Raw genomic sequence first — 14,608 nt, forward strand, 5'->3', positions numbered from 1 at the left:
AAAGAATAACTAAACACCGGATCAAGGGCTATATAGAAAGTTGAGTCCAAGTCTCCTTCCTTATACCAAGAAGGACAAATAAATAAAAAAGAATTTGATTACAAAAGATGAAAAAACCTCTCTCCTACCAGCTCATGTTATTCCCTTCTATTTGCTCCAATCAACCCTTCTACTTCAGTGTTGTTATTTAGTTTAGCAGGGTGTCCAATTAAAAATGGTTACATATTAGGCATGTCCAATGCTTGCAAGACATCCTTGAACTCAAAATCACGTGTTTCTTTGTTGAACCTCTCAACCAGTTTGTACCTCACATCATTCAAATAAAAAGACTGAGCAGTTTCCAAAAGCCATTTTGCCTCTGAGTCAGTCAACTTGCTGGTAAATACAATATCCCCACGGATCAGTACCAAATCCTTGCTCTCTGCAAATTCTGTGTAAAAGGACACAGTAAAGTAGGGAGCTGCCTGTGTTCCCCTGGCCTTGTAATCTTCAAGACCAGTAAAAATAATGTGTGGCATCTGGACTGCAAGAGAAGAATGAATATGTATGTGTAGATAACAACGAAAGTGTCAAAAAAAAAAAAGGCATATAAAAATACTCATAATAAATAAACCGTTTATTTCAGTTTGTTTTATTACAGTTTATGTAAGTTAAAAAAAAAATGTTAAGGGGGCAAAACCATTCTTGAAATCTTCCTCTCTTCATCCTACTCACAAAAATTGTTTTGCTGTTGACAGTTGTTTAATATTGCAAATAAGATCTAAGGATAGAGCGGATGGAAAACAAGTGAAAACAATATTCTCCAGCACCCTTTTCTTAACTGTGGTTAAGATTCCAACCAGAATGAGACTAATATCGTAAACCAATAAAAATACTCGGTTTTGGAAACTAGTTTTTGACACTAGAACTACCAATAAAGACAGTTTGTCAGCAATAAAAATGGGGAGAAAAAAACATAACCAGAAACAGAAAAAGCAAGGTACAGGACAACTTTCTTACCAAATATCAAAGATAACTTAAGGAAGCAATTTCTTTTGATACGTTTATTTTCTTCCAAGCCAAACAATACATAAGATTTCAATGTATTCCAAATTTACGATTATCATTATTTTCAAATTCTGATTTATATGCAGTTTTTACATTTTTCGCTGTTGAAAGATCAGTTTCAAAACTTCCACTAAACATTGCTGAACTGCCTAAGTTATTCAACTTCAAATATCTGTTCTATGATTGCATGCTTTTCTGTTAAAAACAATTAAACGAATAAATAGCAAACTCAAATATTTTAGAGTGCATTTCTATATAAAGATGTATCTCAAGACATTCCTTGAATCTTTTTTTTCTTAAATGATTTCAAAATCTCACCTTCTAAAAAATCATTTTGGAATGTCTCCAGTTCTTCAAATGTTTCTTCATGCATCAAGTTCTATTCTATCAATGAATATGAGGACAAACTAAAATTTCAAGTTCAAATATCCTTGTGTTTGGTAGAATATTAGGGTATCATGTACTAAATAGTATTATTGAGTTTAGCTATATTGTTTTAGTACGTTGTCAGTGTGATTGGGTTGAGCATGTAGTACAGTAGTAGTTGTACAAGTACTTGACCTAGATTATAAGTACAAATGTAAGTATAATGTCAGCGTTATGTATCACAACTATTCCAACTCTCTTTTGAAAATTATACTTGTGCTCCATCTCTATCTCTATCTCTGTTTTCTCTTTTCATCTAATCATACAATTTCAACAATTTCCTAGAATGACCTTTTTCTCTTTCACTGCAATCTTTCAAATTCTCTCATACTTCCTACATCCAAGGAATATATAATAATGCCTATTTTAAAGGGAAAAAAGGTTTCTGTTTTCAAAAGACAAGTAAGCAATCAGGCGTAACACAGTTTTGATTCACAACAATTATTGAATTTTTTCAAATAAATGATAACAGAGAACTTTATATCAAACCTTGAATAAACATTGTCGTATAACCACTTCCCCTCCACAAAGGAATGACAAAATATCGGCTGCCAAGGATAAATAAAGATGAGAACATGAAATCAAGAACATCATAAATTCATAGTATAATTATTGATCAAAATGAAATACCATTCTGAAGCTCTATGCTCCAGCAAGTGATAAAGTTTTGCTTTCATAGTTGCTCCAATATGACCTCTTCCTATGTGATACTGAAATAAAACCAGCCAATTCATACAGTTAAAAAAAAAAAAACCTTTTTTGGCATACAATTGCTAAACAGACTTACAGCTTTTTCACAAGTTGCATCAACATTCCATCAAAACTCAGAAAATCTACTCCGACTCAATAATGACAATAAACATGTCATAACAAAGAAGATGCTCCATATACAGGCCTTCAGCATATGATCCAACACAACAACAAAATTAAAAGCAGGTTCAAAGGAAAATCCTAGAGACCCACATCAAAGAAGAACAATTTGGTTGCTACTAAAAATATCACATTACTATATGTTCATGGACATTTTCTGGTTATAACTTACTAACCACACAGAAGAGAGGGTAAGCGTTTCCCATTCATCAACAAGCAGAAGCATTACTAAAAGCACAAATTTTCTTTTGTTGGTTCACTTTCTTCTTCCTCCTTGATGATCATATCCAACCTATCTTTTTCCTTTTTTTCAGTCTCTAACAACTGAAACAAATCTAACAAAAGCAAGCGGCAAAGACAAACAAAAAGCATTTTGAGAATACTGTGATCTTTCTCTAAAGGCAATCTAATACTTTATTCTATTCTTCCAACCAGCTTCACATACACATATTACAGTCTACAAATCAAACAAGAGAAAATGATAAAGAACAAAGTAATTGAAAAAATTACAGAAAATGAGACATTACATCATCCCAAACAGAAGCGATATCCTCAGGATAACGATCCTTCAGTCTCTCGACATCTACGATAGAATCCAACGGTTTAGGTTGCAAAGGGTTGAACCCAGTGGCGAACCTTGATGTCCTGCAGAATCCAAGCGAACCCCATTTCTGGAAATCGCACGGAATCTCCGGCTGATGTAATTTCTGTGAAGTTGCTCGGATGGAAATTGTAGAGAAAGAGCGCGTAGAAGGGTCGTTGAAGAGTAACAGATTTCTGGCCACAGAGGCTATGGTCCTCGAAATTCTTGAGGATACCCTTTGCATTGTAGAATTCGAAAATGAGCAAAAGAAACAAACTTGAGAATTCCCACAATGGCAGGCTTCAGTACGAGGTGCTTCAAGTGGATGCTATAAAGGAGTCGAAACCAAATTGGCGTAATATTTAGACTATTTAAGAACTAAGTTCAGTGGAGAATTTTATCAAACATTTTCTCCGCAGTTTTGATACATGAAGTATGATATACCTGAGCGCGTGGGCTTTTGTTATGGATTACACAAGGTTTTTTTTAAATAAAAAAAAAAATATTTATCTTTTAAACGACACAACTTATATCATTTCACTCTCACAAAGAAGTGGGACCCACACTTCTATTTTTTTTTTGTCAACACTCTCTCCTCCTTTATTTATCTTTTTCTCTCTCTTAAAATGACACAACTTTACATCCTTTAAAATAACACACACTTTTCCCTAAAAAAAACGTTATAAATGTGAAAATGAATATAAATAAAATCAGGGTTTAATTTTGATGTAATTTTTTTGAATTTGGATCCTCTCATGTAAAAAAAATGGTCATATAATCGTATTATTTGAATACAATCATTCATTTTCACTCATTGAGATGATAAAAGAGAACAAAAAAATGATTTGTAAGTAAATAGTTATGATGAAATAACATGACCAAATGATCATTTTTTCACATCATTCAATTTTTTTTTGTCTTACATTTTCATTCATTGAGAAAGCTTAAATTATTACAATCATTTAAAAAAGTAATTTTTTTAATGATGTGTCAACATATCATTTGATAAAGCTCAAAGATTATTTTTTGGTGAGGAAGCTCAAAGACTTTACACTAAGGGCGCATTTGGTTGAGGAGAAATTTTTTGAATATTAGGAAAATGTAATTGATAGGGAAATGGTTGGAAAGTGAGATAGGCAGGAAAATGTAAAAAAAAATTGTTTGGTGGGGAAAAAATTTATTGGAAAAATTGGGTAACTTTTATGAAATCTATGTTTGGTTGAAGGTAAAATATAGATGGAAAAACAAGTTGATATTACGAAAATAACCCTGATTTTTATTTTTATTTTTTACGGTATGTTTGGTATTACAAAATCTCAAACATACGAAAATCTATGTTTGAGATTTTGTCTTTTTGAGGCCTCTTTTTGCTCATTGTAATTTTAATTTTCAAGGTATTGTTCATATTTTAACAGTGCACTGCAGAAACAAGAAGCATCCAATTCCAGAGTTAAATGAGCCAAAACAATACAATTGAATCCAAAGACTTCAAAGTTAAAATGCTCCAATGACGGAGTCTGCCACCCAAAAATTCGTGCTACAAGTCTCATGTGTCTATTTCTGCTGCAAAAAGGGATAAGAAGAGAGCAAAAACCGAGGATGCTTTGGCAAGAGAGGTAACTGTTGCTACAAGTTTCCTTTTTGAGAGGGTATAATGGTCTCTAACAATTTCTCTACACAGTCATTTAGCTGGTTTTCACACAAAAATCACCTTCAACAAATCTTTCTCAACAGTGACAAAACCTATCATTCCACCAGCAAATGGAAAAAGCAATGCAAATAGGATAACTGAGTATTTAGATTGAATCTATTCAGCCAAACAAGTCATTTCTGGATTCCTTCCTTCATTTGCATAAGAAACTTTGAAAACTCTCTCAACCAAACACCACCTAATGGTACACTAAACTTAGACCCATAAAAGTATATAAATACTGGTTTAATCTTTCTACAATGAATGTAAATAAATTATTTATATTCGTTCTCAAAATGATATTGTTTTGAGTTGAAAAATTAAAAAATTATAATGAAAAAATTATTATAACCCTGAAATAAATTATAATTACAAAAATACCTTGATTTCTGCCTTAAAACAACGCCGTTTAGGGCTCAATATAGATAAATTATCTACATTGACCGTAGAAAAAGCGAACTCATAAATATTTATTTATTTTTCTTCTCATTCTCTATTAATAACAAATGAGAAAAAAGAAGTAAATATAATATTTCTTTAAGAAAAAATTTCTTTTTTTAATTTTTACCTTTCAAAAATATATATTTAGAATAGATATTTTTCTCAAAAAGTGAAACAATAATTAAAAATTTCAAATTAACAATGGTTAAGATGATGCTAAGTTTTGAGTTGGGAATGGTATTTCCTAATTTTGTAGTGTTCAAGGAGGCTGCTAAGGACTACGCAATCTATAAAGGGAAATATCTCATTTTTATTTTTATTTTTTTTCTAAAACTGACAACTTAAGGAAATTGTGTTGGAAATTTAAGTGTGAGTGAAAAGTCATATTGGGAATGAATAAGTTAAGCAATGAACATATAAATAAAAAGAGTCATAAACCAAATGTCTTTTATATTTTGGTTCAGATATCATGTCGAGTTAGTTTATGGTGAGTTTGTTGTTTAGGCTTATTATTACGTTGGATGGTAATCTCTTATAATTTGGGCTTCACAGATAACAGATTATCATGCACACTCCTATGTTCATTTGGTTCTGACTTACTGTCTTACTAAATTAAGAATTTAAAGATACTCATGGTTGTAGTGAAGTGTTGAAGGTGCAACAAGCTACTTCAAAATGACTTGGTAAGAAATTAGAATCTTATATAAGAATAAATCCGTAATCACATTACTAGTACTTTTGGTGTTATGGTGACTCAACCTAAGGCATATAGTATAATAGCCCATATTAATTAATTAGTAAATCAAGTGTAATTAATTAATTAAATATGTTTTAGTGAGTAAAATTAAGTATAATGCTAAATTAAATGAATCTGAGTCACTTTGGAGTTAAAAAGTGTACTCAGTGAAAATTAAGGGGTATAAATGGGTACTGGCAAAAGTACCCAAAATATAAAAATAAAAATAGTAACATTCCTAGAATAATATTCCAGACTTTTGGGTAAAGTTTGGTAATTATTGGAGTTGAATAGATAGACGAACTAATACCCGCTTAAAGCCACTTAACCTATGTTAAGTGACTTAAGCTACCAAATGACCCCCATTTCCCCCAAGTCCCGTCGCCAGAAAACAAAGAGAAGGAGAAGAAGAAGGAGAAAGAAGAGGAAGGAAGGGAGGAAGAGAGAGAGATCAAACCTTGACCGTTTTGGGTGATTCAAAAGCCTAAATCGCTTAGAATCTCGCCCTCTTTCATAATCCAAGCTTAGTTTTAAGTGGGGAGCTTTGTGTGGTGAGATATTGGCTCTCAAAAATTCGGCCCTTTGGAGAAATTTGGGGTTTTGAGAGTTTCTACCTCCATTGAAGCTTGAGGAGCCATCAATCCTTGGTTGTGTGACCATTGGTGGTAAGATTCTAACCCTTGAACCTCATGATTCCTTGAAATTTGCATGAGTTAGGGTTTATGAATAGTAAATTGGGATTTTGATGAAATGTAGTTGAATTTGCTATGTTCTAGGAAGAATGAGATTTAGTGCATGTTGTAAGAAATGCTAGGAATGACATTTAATCGGTGAAAATGAGCCTAGATAGTCATTTGATAATTGTTCATAATATTGGAAAGTTCATGCTTGGATTGGTTAGTATTCTAGCATGTTGAACAATTGGTGAGTTGAATGATTGATTGTGTCCTAATGATGTCTAGGATTGAGACATTTGGACCGACCGTGAGTGATCAACCGCTTGAACAAGCTATGGAGCTTGAGTAGCTCATTGGAATTGGTAAGCTCACACTTGTGTGGTGTTTTGAATTGAACATTTGATGGTTGATTGTGAAATACTCTTGGATGCAATGTGTTGATTGCATTACACCATGTGTAGGTGTTGTTTTTGGAGTAGAGTATTGTTGACATTGGTGGTGAACAAAGGTCGAATTGAAGCTTGAGGTAAGCCTTCGGACCTTGGGTGTAATTCCCTTGATTGTTCCACCAAGCCCTGAAAGGGTAGTGGTAATTATAATGTATATAAATGCAATGAAATAGTGTAATGCTTTGTTATATGTATGTGTATGCATTTGGTGTGGCATAGGATGGTGTTTCCCTATGTGGTATGTTGCATGACGATGCGTAAATCATACTTGGTAGTTAGCTGGCCAGTAGGACTATTTGCATCTGAGTTTCCTTAGGACAGCTTGAGAGCTCGAGGGATTTCTCCTGGAGATGTATTGCACTTTGCATAGATATGTATTTACTGCATTATTATTGTTATTGCTATTACACTGATATGGAACTGTGGGGTGGAGAGATGCTCCAAGGACCCCTGGTTTACTGGATATATTCGTATATCTCACCCCGTGTTGTGGGGACCCCCTTTCAGGTAAGGATGCCGCAGGAGCCTCTGGTGGCAAGTGGCCATATCTGGATTATGCATGAAATGTGGCATTTCTTTTGAGTTTATGCATGCCTTTTGTAGTTGACATGTATAGGATTTTATTTTGAAAGCCCATGGTCATTTGTATATCTTGATTCATTGGATGAACTTAGCCTATGCTCATGCCTTTGGTTACACCTTTTGTTGATGGGAGCCAAGGGAATGATCATAGTGTTTTGTAAGCTAAGTTCTATGATTTGTAAAGGATATGTAATGTAAATGATGCCTACTTGAAATTCAATATATGCATGCTTGTTATGTATTGAGTTGTTGAATTGGTTGGGCTGAGAATCAATTAGGTACCCTTTGTTTAAATTGGTAAACGATGAGAAAACAAAGGTCATGCTGCCCAAATTCTAGCTAAATCTCATGAGGAAAGGTTGGATGAGTGCTAGGATTTAGTTTGGGGCGTGGATAATTGGGGTTTGTAATGGGGATGCATCTTCCCCTAGGCTTGGACTTGAAAAATGTGGGAATTGGAATTCCCTGGCAGCGCGCTTAAGCGCCCAGGAGCGCGCCCAAGCGCCCTGCTGCCCCTGCGAGTGCCAATGCATTCTGCCTCCTCGCGCTGGAGCGCCCAAGTGGGGGCTTAAGCGCCCAGGATTGCGCGCTGGAGCGCCCTGGCGTGCGCTTAAGCGCCCTTTGCTGCAGAAAGTTGGGTGGCTTACTGCCCCCTCGTGTTTTAGCGCCCTGGTCCGCGCTTAAGCGCCCTTCGCCACTGAAGGAGGAGATGCTTCTGTCTCTGCGCGCTAAAACGTCTCCGTGGGAGCTTGAGCGCCCAGGATAGCGCGCCTGAGCGCCCTGTTGCGCGCTTAAGCGCCCATCCACACTGGAATGCCTGATGCTTACTGCCTCCGTGCGCTTAAGCGCCCAGATGGAGGCTTTAGCGCCCGATAGCGCGCGCTTGAGCGCCCGGTAGCGCGCTGAAGCGCGCGGGGCCTGTGACCAACACTCTCTTGTGTTGCTTCAATTTGTCCTAACTTGGGCTACAGTGCTCCGATTTGAGCGCGGTTGGAAGCCACGGGTAGCTAATGAAGAAACCTACAATATAGTAGAAGTTTTGAACTAAACAAGAAGTAAATTAATGGTTTAAAAATGGGAAATGAACATGATGTTAAGCTTAATTTATCTGTTTCCGCAAGGTAATATGGTTATGATCACGAAATTGGGTATTATAAGTTCGGTACGTTTTAAAATGAAAAATTTATCCGGATTTTAATTGAACCCATGTGATTGTAACTGCGCTTAATATCATAATGCGATGTTAACAAACCGGTTCTAGAACGGGGTGTTACATATAGAGCATCATAGATTGCATGTGAAATTGTGAAGGGTTAAGAGAAAGAGCAGTATGAACAATGTTGGGATTGCTGTAATGAGTTGTTGGATAAAAGCCAAAACTTAACAATTCAGATGAGTGTAGACAAACTTGCCCCTGGCCTCCCACCTTTATTTAACAGAGTTTATATCTGTTTTGATGCTTGTAAACATGGTTGGATAGAGTGCTGTAAGGAACATTATGTTGGGGAACTATTAACAACTGTTTGTTAAGATGGGGATAATGGTTTCTATCCTATTGCAATAGCTGTTGTTAGTCAAAGAGGTAAATGCGAGTTGGTTGTGGTTTTTGACTAGATTGATTGAGGATCTTGGACCACATGGAGCTTGGATTTTTTATATCATATAGATAGAAGGTAAGCTTTATTTTCAATTTCATGACAGCTTTTGTTTGCATTTTTGCATGTTTTCTGACTAATTATTGTAAGTTGTAGGGTCTAAAACTAGCCCTTAATGCCCTGTTGATGGGTGTGGACCATTGATATTTTTGTAGGCATATTTGGGCCAAATTTTTTAAGAAACGGAAAGGAAGGAAATAGAGACAAGTTTTGGATACTTGCAATGCCGCACACAATGGGTGAATTTGAACATAAGATGGCCGAGCTTAAGGTATTCAAAAAAGAAGCCTGGGATTATTTGGTTGCCATTGGTCCCATTCAGTGGACAAGGACTACATTTAGGACATATCCCAAGAATTATATCACCCACAATATTTGTGAGCAATTCAACTCCAAGTCCAAGATACTACCATCAGGAAATTGACACTGATTTTGAACAAATCCAATATTTGCAATCGTTTAGTTAGTGTTGGATGGTAAGTTTCTGTAAAGAACCAATTCAACCCAAAAGCTTAAGTTTTTAGGTGAGGCTACATTAATGGTTTTATATATCTCAACACACTCCCTCACACGAAAGTCCACTGGACTTGAAGGGTGGACAATGCACAGATCCACCTACCTATGCGAAGAAAGAAATTCCACTAGAAAAAAAGTGAGGGGCAACGAGGATCGAACCCGGTACACCGAGACTCTGATACCATGTAAAGAACCAATTCAACCCAAAAGCTTAAGCTTTTGGGTGAGGCTACATTAATGATTTTATATATCTCAACAGTTTCAATGTGGAGGCATAATTGAGAGGAGATGATATCACAACACATACGTGAATTTGCTTTTGGTTTTAGCATTTTTGATCAACCAAAGTTCAAAAGGATAAGAAGAAGATTAAAGAAAGAATCATCACCATCATTGTCATAATAACAGAATTTGCTCATTTAAATCATGATAATATTAATGGTTCTATAAAAGATTCATTGAAGTTTAAGGATAAGTTAAGTGAGTAACCTTATTTCAAGAACACTTGGTGATTCTTTAGTTGCATATGTGAGATCACAAACATGACATTCATACTCCAACAATTAGTATTAGAGTTACATCTTTAATTTTATTTAACAAAAACAAAAGCATCTGTGTGTGTAAAAAAATTTAACTAGTTGACCCTAGGAAGTGGAGGGTGGAACCCCAGTGAAAGGCTGTGTGACCTGTGTCACTTCCACTTTACTCACTGAATGCCCTTATGCCCATAATTCTAGCTATGCTAAAGTACATTATAATGCTAAGCTTACAGGAGGAATAAATTTGCTGAGATGGCCCACCAGCTTTTTTATATAGTCACAACAAAAGGCTCCCCACCATAAGACGAACCTGAAAAAGGAAAAGCAACTCATAGTTTGGTCCTCTACATGCACAGAACTACAGAAGGGGATGGAGAAATCAGTGAACTAAATTAATTAGTCTGAAGAGGTACACTTATTTATAATCTAGTGGGGTTTTGGTTGCACATGCCCAGCATTTAATAACTCATGCAAAGGCTGTGCCACACTGTTGTTAATTGGTGGGGTTCACTGACTCACTCTATCGTCCTTTCACTCAATTACTGCTCAAGCTATTTTTGTAAATTGAAAATATTACTTTCATATTTTTTTTTTGCTCTATTACTTTTTACGGTGCATATGGTTTTGAAACTAATATTTCACAAATATTTTGTAGAATGCATAATGTACCAATATCATTATCCTTTATAAATTATAGATATGCAATTGCTACTAATGAGACTAGTATCCTCTTCCTTATTCAAAAATTGCCAATTATATGAACTAGAAAAATGAATGACATAGTTTAACTGTTTTCAAAATAATCAATGATAATTGATTAACCATAGTTTCTCCCATTGATCAATTGTCACTGATTATTTCAATCAACTGACCCAAAGTGGCAATGATGCTTCTAGGTAGACCATACATATTCATTTGACCAAAACAAAAACCCATTATGATTAAACAAAAATGTGTCAGAAAGCTGTTATCAGGTGGGTGAACTTCAAGTCTAATTTCAAGATGTTCAAAGGGATGTCTTTTGGATTTTATTGAATTCTTTTTTTTTTTTGGGTTGTCTGGCCTTTTCTGCATTAAAAAGAACCAATTAATTCAGCTTCGTTTTTCTCTTATATGAGATTCACGGGATTTGATTCCCTCTAATTTTTAAACCCCCTTATTCTTATTAGAAACCTGTCTCATGGAAACATTCAACCTTGCCTTCACTTTTGATCTTCTACATTACTCTCACCCTTCTTTGTCCTAAACTGCCCCATTATCTAAACTCATGGCTCTCCCTTCTTTTTCATTTCCATTCATTTCTTTGTTTGTTTTCTTCATTTTGAATGAAACTTCATCATGCTTAGCCATATTTAGCAACACTACCCCTCCCCATAGCCAGCTCTCAGTTGATTACTATGGCAAATCTTGTCCACAGCTAGAGAAGCTTATTGGCTCAGTCACCTCTCAACAATTCAAAGAATCACCTGTTTCTGGGCCTGCCACCATTCGCCTCCTATTCCACGATTGCTTTGTAGAAGTAAGCCAAATTCCACAAAATAAAGGCTTTAGCTTTGCATGCATGTATTGGCTTATTTTCCTAACTATTGTCAAAGATTTTTCTTTTCCTAACTATTGACAAATATTCAAAACCAGAAAGAAAAACCCATTTGTTTTCCTAGGTGCATTTAACTTATTCATCCTTGTTTGATTGTGAATTTTGTGGTTTGGTGCTCTTTTTCTTAGGGTCACTGATAATTCTTGAATGGGTGAGTGCAGGGCTGTGATGCATCAATTTTAATAGCATCAAAGCCTGGAAGCAAGGATTTAGCAGAGAAAGATGCAGAGGATAATAGAGAATTGAGGGTGGAAGGTTTTGAGACTATAAGGAAAGCTAAGGAACTAGTTGAGAGCAAGTGCCCTGGTGTGGTGTCCTGTGCAGACATTCTTGTAATTGCAGCCAGGGATTATGTACACTTGGTAAGTTATTGCTTCTTTGTTTCAATTCCTATAATGCTTACATCTAAAAGTTTTATTTGTTTTCTTTTATTCTACCCCTACTTTTTGGTTTCTTCCTTTTGCCATTATAAAATGTGGGCACTTTACCAACACCTTCTAGTGCTAAAGTTTTGACATCAATATGTACCAGTTCACATGAAAGATAAATTAAAAATAAAGAAATTGGATAGTAGTTTTTGGAAAGAGGTTTTCTATAATGTAAAAAAGAAAAAGAAAAAGAAAAATTGAAAAAGACAATACAGCCAATCTAGTTCTTCCTAAACAGAGACAAAAAAGCTAAAAACTATGTTGTAGAATAAATTCCTCTTTGCATGGTAGTTTGTCTAGCGAGAAAAAGACACACAATGAGCTAGGCATTGGTAACTACAGGCTGGTTTTGATTCTATATCATCCAAAATCACTTAATTTAGCTCTAGAAAGTAGAAACAGACAAGTTGTTCTTGGTTCAAGAGTTTTTCCTACGTCAAAATATGGAAATGCTTCTTCTATAATAGTAATTGCAGTCTTGTAGCAGTTAGAAAAGTGGCCTGTTTCATACAATGATTTCACATAAAGTCAAATTAAATTTGTTTTCATATTGTCATAAATTGTTTGGTAAGTTAGACTCCAAAGCAACCGAACTCTTGTACTTTTACGTGTGGATTATTTGTGCACCAAACACAACGCTGCTTCTTAATCTTAGATCTAATTCTTAGTGTTGTCCTTCTCTATATAAGTTACTTCCTTTGACCAGAAAGTGTTTATAAACAGACCTATCCAATCTAAATTAAAAGGGACCATATAAAAAATTTAAAATAAAAAAATTTCTTCTTAATTGTTAATTTTTTTTTTTTGGTAATAGTTATTTCTTTTATTAAGGATTTTAATAACGTGAAAGCACCATTTATTATCCAAGAATTTAGCTAAAGCAAATGCTAGAAAAAGCCCAGGTCCACAATTTGATATTCCTAATAAAATAACATAAACTCAGCATTATAAAACAAAATGGACCCATTTTAAAGATTAACTAAGCAGCGCTTGATATAAATAAGGTTTTTGTAAAAGAAGTTATCTTGTAGGAAAAGTGAACTTGTCATGTTATAGAAATTCGTCTTTAGTTTTTTTTTTTTTTTTTGCTTTAAAAAATACGGACCCCATAAAATGTTGTATATATAAAAAAATCTTTTTTTTTTTTTTTCTGTTGCGAGATAGATGCAAATCCCTATAAATAATGATGATTTAGTCTACCAAAAAAAATAAAAAATGATGATTTAGTGGCATGTGATACAGCTAGGAGGGCCCTATTACCAAGTGAAGAAAGGAAGATGGGATGGAAAGATATCAATGGCATCAAGGGTGGGACCCAACATCCCTCATGCAAACTCAACCGTTGATCAACTCATCAAACTCTTCAACTCAAAAGGCTTAACTATACAGGACATGGTTGCTCTTTCGGGTGCCCACACAATCGGGTTCGCCCATTGCAAGCACTTTGTGACCCGACTCTACAATTACATGGGCAAGGGTCAACCCGACCGTTATATGAACCCAAAATTACTGCATGCACTGAGAATGTATTGTCCAAACTTTGGTGGAAACTCAGATATTGTTGCCCCATTTGATGCCACAACCCCATTCTTATTTGACAATGCTTATTATGTTAACTTGAACAACAACATGGGTTTGCTAGCCTCTGACCAGGCTTTGGTTTTGGACCCAAGAACCAAGCCACTGGTTCAAAACCTTGCTAAAGATAAGCAAAAGTTTTTTCAAGATTTTGCAGCTGCCATGGACAAATTGAGTTTGGTGAAAGTGGTAAGAGGGAAAAAGCATGGGGAGAAAAGAAGAGATTGTAGCATGCATATGTGAAAACTGACATGTAATTTACACAATTCTTGCATTCATAACTGCATACATAACTTCCCTTGAACTTTTCTTTTATTAAGTTCATTGTGGTTTTGCAGTTATAAATGCAATAGTTGTGCAGATATTACTATTCGTTGAGATTAATCTTTTATTTATTTTTTCCTTCTTTGGTTCGTGAGATTTTGTGTTTTGACTACATATAATCTTGTATTTAACCCGTTGTTTTAATGTATTCCTTAAGGTGGTGTTTAGTATGTGGACATATTTTTTTCCCAAGGAAATTGATAGTGGCAATCTGATATTGCCATGTTTGGTATAAAGAAATCTACCTAAAAATATTTTATTCCCAAGATTTTAAATAAAACATAACAATCCTAACGTAAAATGTCATTCAAGATGTGGTAAAATGCCATTCAGGATGTGGTATTTCAAAAATCCTAATGGATAAAAAAATGTTGACCGAAAATCAGCCTAATATTTCTGAAAAGAGTAAATACCATTTTTAATCCCTAACAAAAAACACAGTCCCCACTTTAATCCCTTACAAAAATAAA

General features: G+C 34.9%; 2 protein-coding genes and 1 long non-coding RNA gene across 3 annotated transcripts; 2 read left to right on the top strand and 1 right to left on the bottom strand.

Moving 5' to 3' along the window:
- LOC133307057 (uncharacterized) lies at positions 1-3,359 on the bottom strand. Its single transcript, XM_061507475.1, has 4 exons — positions 2,871-3,359; positions 2,104-2,183; positions 1,963-2,021; positions 1-523 (listed from the first exon to the last, which is right to left on the bottom strand). Exons 1-4 carry the CDS (start codon positions 3,168-3,170, stop codon positions 219-221), a joined length of 744 nt encoding a protein of 247 aa, XP_061363459.1. The 5' UTR covers positions 3,171-3,359; the 3' UTR covers positions 1-218.
- A 2,820-nt stretch (positions 3,360-6,179) lies between these two features.
- On the top strand, positions 6,180-7,721 carry LOC133307052 (uncharacterized). The gene is made up of 4 exons (XR_009751003.1): positions 6,180-6,458; positions 6,756-6,832; positions 6,932-6,996; positions 7,427-7,721. It is a non-coding gene; the product is annotated as an uncharacterized LOC133307052 (long non-coding RNA).
- A 3,757-nt stretch (positions 7,722-11,478) lies between these two features.
- On the top strand, positions 11,479-14,093 carry LOC133307037 (peroxidase 19). Its single transcript, XM_061507452.1, has 3 exons — positions 11,479-11,730; positions 11,970-12,170; positions 13,479-14,093. The coding sequence occupies exons 1-3, from the start codon at positions 11,479-11,481 to the stop codon at positions 14,055-14,057; spliced, it is 1,032 nt and encodes a 343-aa protein (XP_061363436.1). The 3' UTR covers positions 14,058-14,093.
- Positions 14,094-14,608: the final 515 nt, after the last annotated feature.

Source organism: Gastrolobium bilobum, unplaced genomic scaffold (assembly GCF_033153095.1).
Source record: "Gastrolobium bilobum isolate Gb01-03AN ecotype WA unplaced genomic scaffold, APGP_CSIRO_Gbil_v1 utg22537, whole genome shotgun sequence".
Lineage (NCBI taxonomy): Eukaryota > Viridiplantae > Streptophyta > Magnoliopsida > Fabales > Fabaceae > Gastrolobium > Gastrolobium bilobum.

What these genes read in the sequence shown, in the direction of transcription:
- LOC133307037 (XM_061507452.1), top strand. Translation starts at nt 11,479, where the DNA reads ATGGCTCTCCCTTCTTTTTCATTTCCATTCATTTCTTTGTTTGTTTTC. An exon ending in TCCACGATTGCTTTGTAGAA is followed by an intron (nt 11,731 to 11,969) that starts GTAAGCCAAATT and finishes GGGTGAGTGCAG; the next exon opens with GGCTGTGATGCATCAATTTT. An exon ending in CCAGGGATTATGTACACTTG is followed by an intron (nt 12,171 to 13,478) that starts GTAAGTTATTGC and finishes CATGTGATACAG; the next exon opens with CTAGGAGGGCCCTATTACCA.
- LOC133307057 (XM_061507475.1), bottom strand. Translation starts at nt 3,170, where the DNA reads ATGCAAAGGGTATCCTCAAGAATTTCGAGGACCATAGCCTCTGTGGCC. An exon ending in GAGCATAGAGCTTCAGAATG is followed by an intron (nt 2,022 to 2,103) that starts GTATTTCATTTT and finishes TATCCTTGGCAG; the next exon opens with CCGATATTTTGTCATTCCTT. An exon ending in TACGACAATGTTTATTCAAG is followed by an intron (nt 524 to 1,962) that starts GTTTGATATAAA and finishes CTTCTCTTGCAG; the next exon opens with TCCAGATGCCACACATTATT.